Source organism: Pararge aegeria, chromosome 23 (genome assembly GCF_905163445.1).
Source record: "Pararge aegeria chromosome 23, ilParAegt1.1, whole genome shotgun sequence".
Taxonomy (NCBI): Eukaryota; Metazoa; Arthropoda; class Insecta; order Lepidoptera; family Nymphalidae; genus Pararge; species Pararge aegeria.
Window position 1 is genome coordinate 5,896,412 of NC_053202.1, and position 16,346 is coordinate 5,912,757.

Here is a 16,346-nt window from a genome sequence, read left to right on the forward strand (position 1 = left end):
AGTATGGTACAAGCTTGATCTAAGGTCGCGTTAGAGCCAAATGGCAGTCAAACGGTGCACTTTCCAGGCTTCGCTAAATGTCTGAACGTCATGAAAATTATTGCTAAACACCAGATACTAATCCGTTAATCTTAGACTAGCTAATCTTTAGGAGGGTGCCGTGCACCGGCTTCTCCTACTATTGTGGGCAAGGGAATTTTCTTGGTAGTAGTAACTGATTTGAGACAGAGCTCGCCCGGGGAAAGTAAAAGTCTGCGACAGCATATATCTATCTTGAAGCCAAGAAAGCCAAAATAATGAACCATAAATAATAAATACTGGTCCAGTGGCACGGGTCTCCTCCCACAATAATGGCCGTAGTCTACCACGCTGGTCCAGTGCGAATCAGTGGACTCTACAGGCCTTTGAGAACATTATGGAGAACTCTTCAGCATGCAGGTTTCCAAACGATGTTTTCCTTCCCCGTTGAAGCAAGTGATATTTTAATTCCTTAAAACGCTTTGATCTTAGATGAAACAGAAAAAACACTTCCCCGTTTTCACTAAACCTTGGAATGGCCTTAATCGGATCGCCTTGATTGGATTAATGAGGATTTCGGTGATTCCTAGAGAAGAAAAACGTTTCGAGAACTCTTTATGTGATGTCTAACGACGTTAGGTACCGTCTTAACTTACGACACCAATACGCCGGATCGTAAAGTTAACGGGACTCGTCAATTGACACTTGCCAGCTGAAATAAAAATTCGTTTTTTTAATAATCTTAAATCCATACGAAAAAGAAAAAATATGATAATACAAACACAAAATACCACACCTTGTGACAAGAACCATAGATAAAATAGATTATTTGAGTTGCCCAGTGAAAATCGATTGGTGAAAGTTAAATGTATACCTAGGAATCTTCTTTGTTTAGGCGTTACTTAAATGGGCATTATACTTACAATGCACATTTTATAGTATTCGAGGTCAACGAATTCGACGGCATCTAGCGGATAAACAAAAAAAGCTCTTTACCATAAATATCCATTTACATTGTAAGTAGGTCTCATCTTTAGCATAATTATTAGCCATTTACGTTGTAATATTACCTCGAACCTTGATTTAAGTCCCGCGGGGCATTTCAGCATTAACTCCCGCCCCGGGACTACACCAACTTCCACGGTTATTGAAATATTCAGTCCGCGACCGTGAATAAACTGAGGCCTTTACCTTTAGTATAAGATTTCGAACGCTCGCAACCGTAAAGTTTCTTTCGCATTTCGAAACATAACACCATCATGGCATTTTAAATAATAAATAAATAAATGTACTACGGCGATACACACATCGCAAACTAGCCACAAAGGAAGCGTTGCTTGCGTTATGGGTACTACGATGAATGATGGTTATTTTCATGAATAATATACGGCCAAGATTTCGTTCTTACGGAATTTAATATGTCTATTGTCTACATATTCTTGTATTTCTGTCGAGTGAAAAAAAACGTAAACCTGACCAACAAAAGAAAAACCAATTTTTTTGCATACACTTGCTCAGTCAAATGTATTGCCGTGGAATTATGGCGTTTTCGAAGATCAGTTTTTTAATTTCCTGGTCAGGCTTTACATAACATACCTATAAGTCAGATTACGCTTATACGCGTAAATACTATCAATCAGTTTCTCAAACCTAAACTGATTATGTCGTACCCTCGTATCGGATTAGGTGAATCGTGTCATGGTTATCAATATATATAAAAGGCTTCCTGATTGAATGAAAGACAACCTATAGCGCTATACTTAAAAAATTAAATAATATTCTTTGATCAAAATTAGACGTGCTATTGTACTATTGAACATTAGATGTACAATGTGAGATTTTTTGGAGAAAAAAGGTTCTAAGATAGTCTAAATTTTTCAAGTTTATTATTCAACTTTGAATTTGAACATTTGGTTAAAAAAGAAAAAAATAATTGTTCGTAATTGCTTTACGAAAATCCTTCAATATTTCATGTTATAAACGGGTGTTTTGGCTTTCAGTTAAAAATAAAGAAATACTCTTATTAGGCATATTAAATTAATACTAAAATTCTAAGCGCGCTGCCCTTACGATATGTATTTAATCTCTTGGTAATATAATATTCTCGTTTACATTGCAAAATAACAGGGGAAAGCTTTAAAAGGTTCCCAACTCGAAACTGTCCCGCGGGGCAGCTTATCTGCTCTGCAAATAGAATTACCTTAACATGATAAACGAAATCTGGGTAGGAATTGTTTGTGTACTGAAAGTTTATTTATAACTTTGCAGTATATCTTAGCAGGTACTTACTGCCATGGTGATAGCCTAGTGGCTAAGGTTTCGGCTTTCCTCTCGGAGGGACCGAGTCTAACTTTTCAGAGTTATGTGCGTTTTTTAATTTAAAAAACTAAATATCACACGCTTAAAAGGTGGCGTCTAAGTATATGTAACTGCTCGATTCTTACATAAAAGCATAACTTGTAAAACAAGTAAAAAAACGCGCAAGTATTGATTTAATATATTTTTACAGACGTTTTGTGTTAACTGTTAAACCCTCTTTTCAAGTTCATCGCGTAATATAAAAAGGGTGCCAACAAAGCTCTGAGATTTTACTGCCAATAAAATAGGTTATTGGAGTATTGCGATCGATTCCTAAGTCCCCTAGTTTCGTATGAATATTGATCCAATAAGTATTCAGTTTGACTTGGTTGCTAGTAAACTTTATGAATATCTTGTTCGATTTTAATCTGGATCAGCTACTAAGAGAGCATAGTACAAGATTTATCTTGGCAACCTGGCCTTCATATATTGAACGCCATAAGTTACCTATAAGAATGACTTGTTGGTTTTTTTCCAATCCCACTACAAGTTAGCCCTTGAATGTAATCTCACCTGGGGGTAAGTTATGATGCAGTCTAAGATATCAGGCTAACCTGTTACGGACTAATCGGTTTCTACACATCGTACTGGACCGCTTAATCGCATAGCGGCACGTCTCTATCGGTAGGGGGGTAACTAGCGGAAGCCACGAAACCAGACCAGAGGAAATTCAGAAATTATAATAATTTCGAACCCGGGACATGCAAATATAAAATACAGCGAACACCAGTGAGGTCGACATTTTTGGGAGATGTTGACTTTACAATGAATAATTGTTCTTAAAAATTGCCGAGGATCTGTTTGGTGTGGAGTACACAGATTGAAGTAATTATACATTACACCATACAGATTCTCCTGCAATTCGCGGAGTATAGCAAATTAAGCTTAACTTTCATAATACACGATGTTTTCCTTCGCCATTTAAAGCAAGTGTTATTTAATTCTTAAAACGCGCATAACTTATAAAGTTACAGGTACGTGCCGGAATTTGAAATCGGGCCCCCAAAAGTTAAGCAGAGATCCCACCCACTAGGCTGTCACCGCTTTATTTTCTTATTATAGTTCAGTGGAAATATTTAACCAGGCAAATTTCAAGATAAATTTTCAAAGATATTAAACTACTAATATATCTTGGAAAATTCATTTTGCATTGCTCACAAACAAGAAAATATTAGCAGAGATTATTCAACATTTGCTAAGAGCATCTTTCAATAGTGCTTTTGGAATTGAATTTATAGTGACCCGATCCGATATTAAATCAACGGGCTAAAAAAAATTGTAGGTTTATCGTACTTTTTTTATTTACCTACTTCTGACTTATTTAATGAATTGCAGAATAATCCGTTTTTAAACCTTTATTAAATATTATCTACAGTCAATGAATATACAAACAAGAAATATGTTGAATGTTGATGGAGTGCAAATTATTTCAAATGCAGTTTCTATCAATTCGGGTGTAAGAAAAGATAACACCTCTGTAAACAAAGAAGATACCTCGGATCAACCACACAAATCAGACAAAAAGGATATACATTATCCATTGACGTATACAATAGCTAAGGTACAAAGAGGACATAGAAACTACTGGTTTAGAATTACAGGAGCGTTAATATTATGTTTAAATATTTACGCAAACAAAATGGGATAAAAGCAACAAAAGAGGATATCAAATAATCTGAGAACTTCATAAGAACAATGAACAATACATTGTTCTCACATCAGCTATAATCTACGTCAAGACCTGTTGTCAAGACGGTCAAGACTACATTAAACCTTGACAAACTATCAAAATCTTTAATTAAAAAACATCAAAAGTGACAGGCAATGAAAGTTTATGATCAATAAAATAACATAAATCATAATTAAAAATTCCTATCAAGACATTTTTAAATCGACTTTAATCTGATCTGCTGAGAGTTTTCTGCTACAACGCTTCTAAGACCACTTTTCAATTTGGCGTATTTACGTAATCGACACAATGCGGAAAAGGTTAAGTGAGCTTACAATTTACATTAAATAAATAAATATACTACGACAATACACACATCGCCCTCTAGCCCCGAAGTAAGCATAGCTTGTGTTATGGGTACTAAGATAGCTCATGGATATCTTTATGAAAATAATACACGTAAATACTTATAATATACTATACCCAGACACTGAAAAGCATTCATGTTCATCATACAAACATTTTCCAGTTGTGGGAATCGAACCCACGGCCTTGGACTAAGAAAGCAGGGTCGCTGTCCACTGCGCCATTAAATAGAGTTAACGTGTCTTTGGCCCAAGCACAAACTCTAGCTCTGCAAGCCCAAGTTGTACCTAAGTTATACTTACAACTGCTTACACGATCGGGCTCTGGCACCACAATACATACTTCTTCCATTAGACTGGATGACTTGTTGACAATCTCGATAGCCCAGTGGGTAGAAGCTTGACTTCAATTTCGAAGGGCCGAGTTCGAATGCCAGCACGCATCTCTAACTTTTTAAAGTTACGTCCGCTTTAAGTAATAAATATATCACTTTCTTCGATGGTGAAGGAAAACATCGTGAGGAAACCTGCATGCCTGCAAGTTCTCCATAATATTCTCAAAGGTGTGTGTTGTCCACCAATCCGCACTGGACCAGCATGGTTGACTACGGCCTTAACCCCTTCTCACTGTGGGGGGAGACCTGTGCTCTGTAGTCGGCCGGTAATGGGTTGTTTGGATGATGATGATTTCTCTTACCTTAGTAATATTTGTTGTTACAGAAAATGCGGAAGCCTCGAAGGCACCGATGGCTGACACTTTCGGTGGTCATGATCGCTTACTCCGTATTCCAAGCGGTGATGAGCAACCCGTCAGAGCCGGCTGAGAACCCGGACAAACTACCCGAGCCCACCATACCGCACGTGCCAGAAAACACCAAAACTACAAATTCAATAAAAGGTAACCTTTTTGTAGAGAACTAGTTGGTAATTGGCCCGATAGGTTATTACCAATGATAAATTAACTAATAATAAATATACAACGACAGCACACACATAGCCATCTAGCCCCAAATTAAGCGTAGCTTGTGATATGGGTACTAAGATGACTGATGAATATTTTATGAATGATATACACAAATACTTATATATATATATATATATATATATATATATTTCTTGTGTGCGTGTGTATGTCACTGAACTCCTCCTAGACGGCTGGACCAATTTGAATGAATTTCCGGTATGCGTTTGGGTGGCACCCTGGATGGTTGAGATTCACAAATCAGCCCGACAGATGGCGCTGGGGTCAGCTAGTATACGTATAAAAACCCAGACACTGACAAAATTTTCCAGTTGTGGGAATCGAACCCAAGGCATTGGACTTAGAAAGCTGCCCACTGCGCAAATCGGACGTCGATGAGTATTCAAGTTGAATAATCAGAATGTCCATGAAAAACTTAAGCTTATATTTTACTCGTGTTTATCAGTTCTGTTAGTGTATTTTTTTTTATTTATATATTCTCTTTGTTTACTTCTGTTGATAAACTTACTTTTTTGTTAAAGAAGAAATAATCCAGGAATAAAGACAGTTCCTTTCTAAGCTGTGCCGCGGTATATCGATCACGTAGGTATGCAGATCCTTACGGTGCCTCGCGGTTTGATGGTAAAAAGGCGAGGGGGGAACTAGATCAAATAGTTCTTGAGCACACTCTCCGAAATATATCCTATAGAATACCGAAAGGCAGACAACAGGTTTTTTTTGCTATACATTATTTTTTTTTTTTAAATATTATTGACGAAGCAAGCGAAGTGAGTGGAAAACACAAAGCAACACTTCGCAGGCCATCAAGGAACACGACCTATAAAATGCCGCTCTGTGCCCATAAACCTCAGGCGTAGCCCTCATGTTCTTGTATTTCACCAACAACCACACTCTCTTCATACTGGAACACAGTAATGCTGTTTGGCGCCAAAAATAAGCACATTTATATATACTCTTTGTTTACTTCTGTTGATAAACTTACTTTTTTGTTATGTTCAATTAAACAAAAAGTTAAGTTAACAACAGAAATTATCCAGGATTAAAAACAGTTTCTTTCTAAGCTGTTTTTTTAGCTATATGTTTTTTCCTTTTTTAAATATTATTGACGAAGCAAGCGAAGTGAGTGGAAAACACAAAGCAACACTTCGCAGGACACTTAAGGAACACGTCCTATAAAATGCCGCTCTGTGCCCATAAACCTGAGGCGTAGCCTCATGTTCTTGTATTTCACCAACAACCACACTATCTTCATACTGGAACACAGTAATGCTGCTTGGCGCCAAAAATAAGCGCAAGTCGATAGCCCGTTCCTGGACGAGCTCTATCACAAGACATAACTACTACTACATAAAAACTCGCTATAACGTTGTTTAACTTATTCACTAGCTGACCCGTGCAACTTCGTCTGCACCAAATCGGTTATTACCAGAAAACACAAATAAAATGATATTTTCTAAAAATGAATCCTAGCTAGATCGGCCCCGAAACCCCCTATATACTAAATATCATGAAAATCGTTGGAGCCGATTCCGAGATTCCAATTATATATATACAAGAATTGCTAGTTTAAAGATATAAGATTAACTGCACTAATGAGACCATTACTAATTTGTAGAATCCGATGTCACTCCGATTGCCACAAAAGAGGAGAGCGCGAACGCAGCAGATGGCAAGAAATCTATGAAAGGATTCGAAATAGAGCCAGAAGAAGGAGAGAAGAAGAAACAAAAAGACGCTGGTTATGAAGATGTAAGCATAACTGAATAATGTCAAATTAATATTAAAAATACTGTTTATAATCAGTAGCCTTAAGAACATAGACTCTTAATTATATTATATTCTTAGTTGTGATAGCCTACTGTTCAGACGTTCGGCCCTCCTTTGGAGGAAAGCTTTAACTGTTAGGAGCTATGTGTGTTAATTAAAGCAACTGAAATATTAATTTCTTTAATGGTAAGGGGAAAACAACGTGAGGAAAGATGCTTGCTTGAGTTTTCCATAAAGTTTCCAAAGGCGTGTAAAGTCTAGCAATCCGCACTTGGCCAGCGTGGAAGGCCTTAACCCTTGTCATTCTGAGACGAGACCCGTTTTTGGACCCGTAAAGGATTTATAATGATGAATACACCAACTTTTGTTTCTGAGTACGTTCATTGGGTTCAAACACAAAACTGATAAAAATGATTTTGATAAAAAGGGACAAGAAACAGCAGTTATCCGCGAGACTGAGAAAATAGAGGAAGAAGAAGAAGACGCCATTCCTACCGTTCATCCTCTTCGAAACTGCACTCCTCCAGCTATAGAACAGGTATTTTCAAATCGATTGCAATTTCGCAACTTGTCGTGGCAGTTTGTGTTAATTCAGGAGCCACAACTTTTTACTACCTCTCTGGTGCAGCTTTTTAAGTTTGAAGTCCCGATATTTGGTCTGGGCTGATGGCAGGCTTCCGCCGTGGCTAGTTACCACCCTTCTGACAAAGATTTGCCGCTAAACGATTTAGCGTTCTGGTGCAATGTCGCATAGAAACCGTTTAGGGTTATGAGTTTAATTCATCTGCCATACTCCCTACCAGGTTAACCAGCTACCATGTTAAACTGCATCATAACTTACCAGGTGAGATTGGCATCAAGGGCTAATTTAGTAGTGGAATAAAAAGAAAAGAATTTATATGACACATGGCTCGGAACTCGATCTCCTCCGCTGTCCAGTAGCGACAGGATCACTGTTATGAATAACAAATGCAATTACAATGACCTACATATATAGCAGTAAAACTATACAGGTTTAGAGATCACTACTATGCAACAGGTATACAACAGGAGATTTTTTGCGAGAAATATTTTGAATCATTTCAAAATAATCTAAAAAAAATTGTTTAAAATTCTTATGAACGCGCCAAGTTTATTTATTTACTTAAAACTGTTATTAGTTTATCGTGCTACTAGAATGTACGTATGGTACTGTTAGTAGTTTTGTATCACACACAAACTATATAATATATTACCACTTATTTATGTTAATTGAATTTGTCATTGAATGAAACTGTTTGTTTTCAGAATGTCTTTAAACCTAACAGCACTTTAGACATAATATTTGTTTCACGACAACAGTTGTCACCAAATTACGAAATAATGTTGAAGGATTCATTAGTATATTTCATAAGGAATCCCTGTAAAAATATTAAATCAAAAGAAGCATTTTTTTGATTTAATATTTTGAAAGCACCGAAACGAGCATAGTACCTACGCTACGCGATGCGCACCTAATAAAGATTTTAATTTTGCATATGATGTAAGGGCTGTGTGTGATTTATTTCAGTAAAAACTATGGCAGTGGTTTACTCAAAAACTATTAGGTTTTCATTTCGGTTTAAAGCCTGTTTGTTTTCTTTAACACGTTGTACATTGTTAATTTTTTTGCATAAATATAATTTTATTTACTTATTTAGGATACTATCAATATATATATATATACCATATAAATACGTAATTTTCAGTTTCCACGGCCTCTGATGGGTCAAACAGCGAGGAAACATGGTGGCCTGATACTCCACATCCTGGTCGCGGTGTTCACGTTTATCGGCCTGGCGATCGTGTGCGATGAATATTTTGTCTCTAGTTTAGACAGAATTTGTGAAGGTAAGCTCTTAGTTAGAACTTACTTAATGGTATAGTTGAATGAATTAATTAATGAATGAATATACCTTTATATATATTGTATTTCACTTAACAGGTGAGGTAGAGGTCAAGCACAGCTCTGTTCTAATGAAAAGGTGTGAAGTGGCTACCAGGGTAACAGACTTATTGGCTAATGTTTTTTTTTAATTCAAGAGTTGCAACTCGCGCCGGATGTAGCGGGTGCAACATTCATGGCGGCGGGCAGTTCAGCTCCGGAGCTCGCCACTGTTGTAATCGGCGTCTTCTGTGCGCAGGACGACATTGGTCAGTATTAATAATAATCTTACTAATGGATTCCGTATATGGTTTTCTCGCGAGAAGCTTCATCTCGCGAAAAGATCAAAATCGTAAAAAGCTTTCGCTCTGTCTGGATCAAGAGAATTGTGAGAATTGTGAGGAGGTTCCTCATTCAACAACACCGGTTGCTTGGGTACTTAAAAGTCCTTTAAGCGGAGGAGTGCTTTTTTTTCATAAATTTATATTAGTGTTTTTTTTTTTTAATTTTACATTGCTAAGAATTAAAAATAAGAGTCACTAATTCAAATAATAAAAAAAATATGTAATTAGTTTTGAGTTCTCTTGCTAGTGTGTTCTTTGGAGAATAAAGTCTTTACGTAACCTAATCTTAAAAGTAGAATACAAGAAGCGGCTTTATCGCATAGTAGCGATCTGTTCTTGGCAACCTAATTATTAGGAAAACGGATAGAAACCGAATGGATTGTTGTCTTGCAGGTGTGTCTGGTGTAATCGGCTCAGCGGTGTTTAACATAATGTTCGTGATATCGGTGTGTGCGCTGTGCGCCGGCACTGTGTCTCACCTCAACTGGTGGCCGCTCTGTAGGGATTGCTTCTTCTACGCCGTCTCCATACTGGTCATGCTGTGCACTATCGCTAACGGATACGTATCCTGGTAAGTCAAAAGTCAAAGTCCAACATTTCTTTATTCAAATAGCACACATAAACCGTTCACCAATAGCTGTTACCTAAGAGTTGGTGATAAAAAGATTCGAAAGATAACAAAACTTGCAGATGTAACGAAAAGGATAAGAATTTTGAAATGGAATTGGGCAGGACATGTTTACCGGTTGCAACCACAGAGATGTCCTCAGAAACTGACTGAATGGGTAACAAGAAACGAAAAGAGGTGGCGAAATATTATCCATCAGAGATGTGGACGGATTGTATGCGAAATGCTCGCGACAGAAAGCTTTGGCGAGACTTGGGGGAGGCCTACGCCGTAGAGGCGACTTAAACGTAAATTAAAAGAGAAATATAAAAATAAAAAAACTGTATTTAAAAATATAATTGTAATACGTTTTAGAAATACAGCCTTCTTTATTTATTTTATTTTTATTTAAGAGTTGGTGAAAAAATTTCGATGCCTATGTTACGCGAAAACGGGTTTAAAGGCCTCTCCCAATGGGAGGGTTTTCCCGTAACCACCACGCTGGGCATTCGGGTTGGTGATCGCAGTAGATGGTAGTTGTAGCACAGAGCATGCTGCTGCCCGTACTCTTTTATATTCCCTTAGTCGCATTGCACGTCTCCCGCACAAAGGCACATCGATTTCACTTTTGTTGCGTAAATTACATACAAAGTGTCTACATTGCAATGACCTAATGGCGATTATAGTTGTTATATACAGTCAAGTGTATACATTTAAGAACATATTAATAGTACAGCCCACAAACCGGCAGGGTGATTACGTATCTCGCGGGAGCCTTGCCACAGGCGTAAATCTTGCAATCACTGTTGTCAAACGTCACTTATGCATTGGGGTCTTTTTTTTGTTATATGACGGACCAAAAAATGTTTGATGTTAATTGGAAAACCATCGCCACTTTAGCTTCGCGACTCGTTGAGCTACGAGTATGTCCGATTTCCGATTTGATCACGTAGAGATACTCCAAGCATAGCTCTCTCCATCGCCGTCTGGAGTCTTCTTATGAGGCCCATAGTTAGCAACCATGTTTCAGAGCCATAGGTCATCACTGGCAACACGCACTGTTCGAAGACTTTGGTTATCTGGCACTGAGGGATTTTTGACTGTTTAATAGGAACTTGAGGGTAATGAACGAACGTGTTTTGTCTACAGGCCCGAAGCCCTGTTCATGCTGATCATGTACGGGGTGTACTGCGTGGCGCTTCGCTTCAACAACGCGTTGGAGCGGTGGGCCCTCACGCTGCCTCTGCCGTTCAAACTGCCGTCGAGGGAGGAGCAAGCGGCACTCGTTACTTACAAGTACTTATTTCGAAACCAACATTTTTTTACGCTATTGGTGTGGCGCGGTTTTTACATATTTCTTTTTGGAATTTGTCTGCGATACAGAGTTTCCTAGTTCGCGATTTATTCCGTTCGGTTACTGGCTAACCTGTTGGTATGGCAGTTATATTTAAACCTTACCCCTAATCCGTTTCTACGTACCCGAGCATGAGGGAGCGTATGGCACTTATATTAAAAATATTCCTTGGTGTCTACGCGGCAGACAGAAGTATACAAGGGAAAAAAATCAAATTCCTTTTTTCTGATGATGATGTTTGTACGTACCCAAATATAAAAAGGGTTTTTTTATTAAATTGCACATTGTGGGTTCAAACGGATCAGCAAAATTTTATTTTCTTTCACTTTACTGCAACCTCACCTGGTGGTATGTGTTGATACAGTTTAAAACGATAACCTAATTTGTTAGAGGAATATCGAAACCCATTAGGTACCTACCCCTCGGTCTCTACACGGAATCGCCCCGGAACGCCAAATTGCTTAGCTGGTACGTCTTTGTTGGTGTGGTGGCAACTAACCACGGCCGAAGCCTCCAACCGGGCCAAACCAAATAAATTAAATAAATAAATATACTACGACAATACACACATCGCCGTCTAGCCCCAAAGTAAGCGTAGCATGTGTTATGGGTACTAACATAGCTAATGAATATTTTTTTATGAATATAATACACATAAATACTTAATATACAAAAACACCCAGACACTGAAAAACATTAATGATCATCACACAAAAATTTTTCAGTAGTGGGAATCGAACCCACGACCTTGGACTCAGACAGCAGGGTCGCTGCCCACTGCGCCACTCGGCCGTCAAATTACAGATAATATAAATTTCCAGAATGTTGTTGGTAGGTTTTTTTTTTACTCTTACAATGCCTATCCTTAAATTTTTTATAACACGTACTGGAGATTTTCTTCATTTTATATCTGCATACCCTATGCATACCCTCCATGCACGACACTTTTTTTTTTTTTTTTTTTTTTTTTTTTTTTTTTTCGTGGGGAAATCCTCATGGATACCACTACACCACGGGGAGGCGCAGTGGTTATGCCGGACTCTTACCGACTAAAACCCCACGGTGTTCCAACTCATCGCCTGGTAACTGGGTCATGGGAACGCTTTCGCACACAACCACAACCCAGTCAGCGGTGCCTACTGAGGCAGGCACTTCCCTGTAACAACTTCAGATACTGCTGAACACCACCGAAGGCAAACCAGGAACACGGGGTATGCCTTTCAACTCGAGGACCAAACTCCGACGGGCGACAGAATCCCCGTATCTATCACCCGGAGGTCCTTCTCAAGGGGGCAGACGTCGGTTGTGCGCCAACTGTCTACGCCCGACTCTTCTGCGGCGGAGCGGATTAGAGTCTACATCGTCCTCTCTCAACCGCTCGGCCAACTCCTTCTGCACCATCACATCCTCACAGAAGGAGACCACTGCTTCCCATGACCTGTCACTTCCTACCATGGCCCTAACCACGGCTGGTAGAGAAAGGTCCTGCCCAACCGTAGCTACGAGTGCCTTGCGTGACTCCGCCCATTTGGGGCAGTCAGCCAATGTATGCTGTGCTGTATCTGTGGCACAGCCACACTCATGACACACCTCAGTAGGCTCTCTACCAGCCACCTTGAACAAGTACCTTCCGAAGCAACCGTGCCCTGAAAGGACCTGTGCAAGATGGAAAGTGAGTGTTCCGTGCTTCCTTTTCACCCACTGCTGGAGAACAGGCCGGATGGCCTCAATAGTTCGTTGGCCCGCGCTGGGTGCCTCAAGCCTTCCTTGCCACTGGCGGAATAGCTCTGCCTGTGCTGTTCGCCGCCACATTGCGATCCTTTCTAATGAAGGGTGTTCCCCTCGTATCCGGACAGCTACTCTACGCTGGTATACGTATGCCAGAACTTCAGCATCTAGGTCCCATGGAGGTGTCCCGGCCATTGCGCAGGCTGCCTCGCAGGAGATGGTGCGATACGCTCTCGCTTCCCTAGCTGCCATAACCCGCTGCGGCCTCCGCAGCAGAGCTCGATTACGGGCAGTCAGGGAGTCTACCCAGATGGGCGCCCCATACAAGGCCATTGACCGCACTACCCCTGTATAAAGGCGACGACAGCCAGCGTTTGGCCCACTCGTATTAGGGAGAAGTCGGCATAGCGCCCCAGCGGCTCTTATTACCTTGGGGGCAAGGCACTGGAAGTGCTTATCGAACTTCCATCGACTGTCGAGGACGAGTCCCAGGTACTTCATCGTCGACTCTACAGCGATGGAAACACCTCCCACCACGAGATCCGAGCCAGCCGGAGGTGCTTTCCTTGGCCCGTGAAAACACAGAGCCTCGGATTTATTAAGAGCAACCTCCAGACCTAGCCGCCGAATCCGTGCAACGACTTGAGCAACTCCAGCAGTGGCCAGCACCCGCGCCTCCCTAAAATTTTTACCGCGAGCAGTAACAAGGGTGTCGTCTGCATAACACGTCACTTCAACACCTTGCAGGTTAACTCCGCGCAACACCCAGTCGTACCCAATGTTCCACAGAAGCGGTCCAAGGACCGATCCCTGTGGAACACCGCACGACATGTTTTTCTGCACCAACCGGCCGCCAGCTGGATAGCAAACGGCTCTGTTTGAAAGGTAGGCTTCCACAATTCGCTGTAGGTATCCTGGCATTACATGGTACCTGAACGCTTCCTTAATGCAGCCCCAGGGTAGTGTGTTAAAGGCATTAGCGATGTCGAGTGAGACCGCCAAGACAACCTCGCCCTGGGAAACTGCGACATCCACCAGAGTTCGCACCCGATCAATAGCGTCGATGGTGGATCTACCCCGTCGGAAACCAAACTGGTGCTCACTAAGATCAGGTCCAACCTGCTCTAGTTGCTTGATGATACGAGCTGAAATAACCCGTTCAAAGAGTTTGCTAACTTCATCTAGCAGAACGATTGGCCGGTACGCTGACGGTGAGTCAGCCGGCCGTCCCTCCTTCCGTAGCAAGACAAGTTTTCCTGCCTTCCAACTGCGCGGAAAATGACCTTGCCTAAGACAAGCGCTGAATAACGCTCTCACCCAAGGCTCCAGTGGTCCTAGGGCCAAAACCCAGGCGAGACCAGGTATACCGTCAGGGCCAGGTGCAGCCTTTTTGGAGCGTAAGCGGATAACCGCCGCTCTCAGCTCTCCCTCGGTGATATCAGCCATACCTGTATTGGATTCATCGTTTTCACTGGTGAGTGGGGCCATAAGTGGTGGTTCTATCCCAACCCTACTCGGAAACAAAGTTTTCACCACCAATTCCAGCTGCTGGGGCTGAAGGCATTCAGTTAGTGGTGGTACCCTAGGATGGAGTTTTTGTCTTACCATTTTATATGGCCGACCCCAAGGATCAGCATTCAGGCTAGACAACATCTCTGTCTCCGCCAGATCCTTGGCCGTCCTAATTGCCCCCTGGAGTGTCTTAATAGCGGATCGGTACACTGCATACAGGCGCTTTTCCTCCACTTCGTTTCGTATTCGTCGTCGCCGACACCTGGCGTACTGACGTCTTGCAGTTACGCAAGATCTACGTAGCTGTTGAAGTTCTTGTGACCACCAGTAAACTGCGGTTTTCAGTGGCTGAGGACCAATGCGAGGCATAGCAGCATCACAAATATGCGTCATAGCAGAACGAAGCCATTCGGTTTCCTGCTCCAACCCTACTGTATTTTCATAAACTGAAACCCACACCTGAACCAGAGCTGCCTCAATCAAAGCATCCCGGTCCAATCTTTTTAGCGACCAACGAGGGCCAAAGCCCCTCCAGGGCTGACTTGAACTGTTTGTTGCAGCTAGGGTTGTGGAGACTTTAAATCTAATGTATCGATGATCCGAAAGTGTTTCCACATTCTCCATGACCTGCCAGCCCTGGACATAACACGCCAGAGCAGTATTAGCAAACGTTATATCCACAATGGAGCCACCCTGTTGCCGCACGCATGTTTGGACTGAACCTCGATTGATCACAATTAAACCCATCTGTACCGCCCATTCTTCCAATTCCTCACCTCGCACATCGGTAACTGGGGATCCCCATGCCAGAGATTTGGCGTTGAAGTCGCCAGCGACAAGCACCCGATTTGGGCGACAACGACCGATAAGAGCTCCAATTTCCACCAAAAATTGCTCAAACTCGGAGAGCGTACGATTTGGCGAAAAGTACACCCCAACTACAAGGATACCTCCGACAAACGCCGAAACATACCCTCGGCCCTTAACTACTTGTTTAAAAGCCGGGGAGCCCACCGCAGACCTGGTTGTGATGGCTACCAGCCCATTTCGGTCACCTATCCAATCATCTCCCGTTGGGACATAATAAGGTTCGGCAACCACTGTCACGTGTATCAACCATTCCGCCATACTCTGAAACAGAAGGTCCTGAGCTCTGGCGCAATGGTTTATATTCACCTGGAGAAAGTTGAGGGCCATACTTATTAACCCTCGGACATTGATGCTTCCTCATCCCGGGCTCGTGTATTTGAGGGCGGGTGGACAGACTGCGAAGAGACCCGGGGGTCAGTGGCAGCCTTGCCTTTCTGCAACTGTTTTTTACTTCTTCCAGAGTTAGACTGGCCACAGGTACTACTGCCCACTCTGTGATCAGCCATTTTTCCACTTGCCGCGCACACGCTGCAGTGCGGTGCAGCAGAGCATCCTCTCGCCTTGTGCCCCTCCTGTCCGCATCGGTAACAGGTTTTGCTACGATCGACATCGTTGGTGCATTGTGATTTCATGTGTCCTCTTTGCCAACAACGGTAACACAACTGTGGCCGCACTTCGAGCACCTTAACTTGTGCTGAAATCCAGCCTACTAAGAGCCTTCCACCCTCAGCTACCTTTTTGGCAGCTGCAATTGGGCAACGAATCCACAATGTCCCAAGACCTGTGTTATCGCTTCTGATATCACCAGCCCGCACCTGCTCAGCTGGACAACCGCCAAGCTGCGCTATAGCAGCCACCACTTCTTCGCC

The 16,346-nt window shown here is 41.7% G+C and overlaps 1 protein-coding gene across 1 annotated transcript in view; it reads left to right on the forward strand.

Annotated features, from left to right (window-relative positions):
• Positions 1-16,346, forward strand: part of LOC120634295 (probable sodium/potassium/calcium exchanger CG1090) — a 50,295-nt gene that overhangs the window by 18,642 nt on the left and 15,307 nt on the right. Inside the window, exons 2-8 of the mRNA XM_039904786.1 lie at positions 5,131-5,308; positions 7,008-7,141; positions 7,587-7,697; positions 8,887-9,028; positions 9,221-9,331; positions 9,800-9,977; positions 11,163-11,309. Of these exons, the coding sequence (XP_039760720.1) occupies positions 5,131-5,308; positions 7,008-7,141; positions 7,587-7,697; positions 8,887-9,028; positions 9,221-9,331; positions 9,800-9,977; positions 11,163-11,309 (1,001 nt within the window). The remainder of the gene's footprint in view (positions 1-5,130; positions 5,309-7,007; positions 7,142-7,586; positions 7,698-8,886; positions 9,029-9,220; positions 9,332-9,799; positions 9,978-11,162; positions 11,310-16,346) is intronic.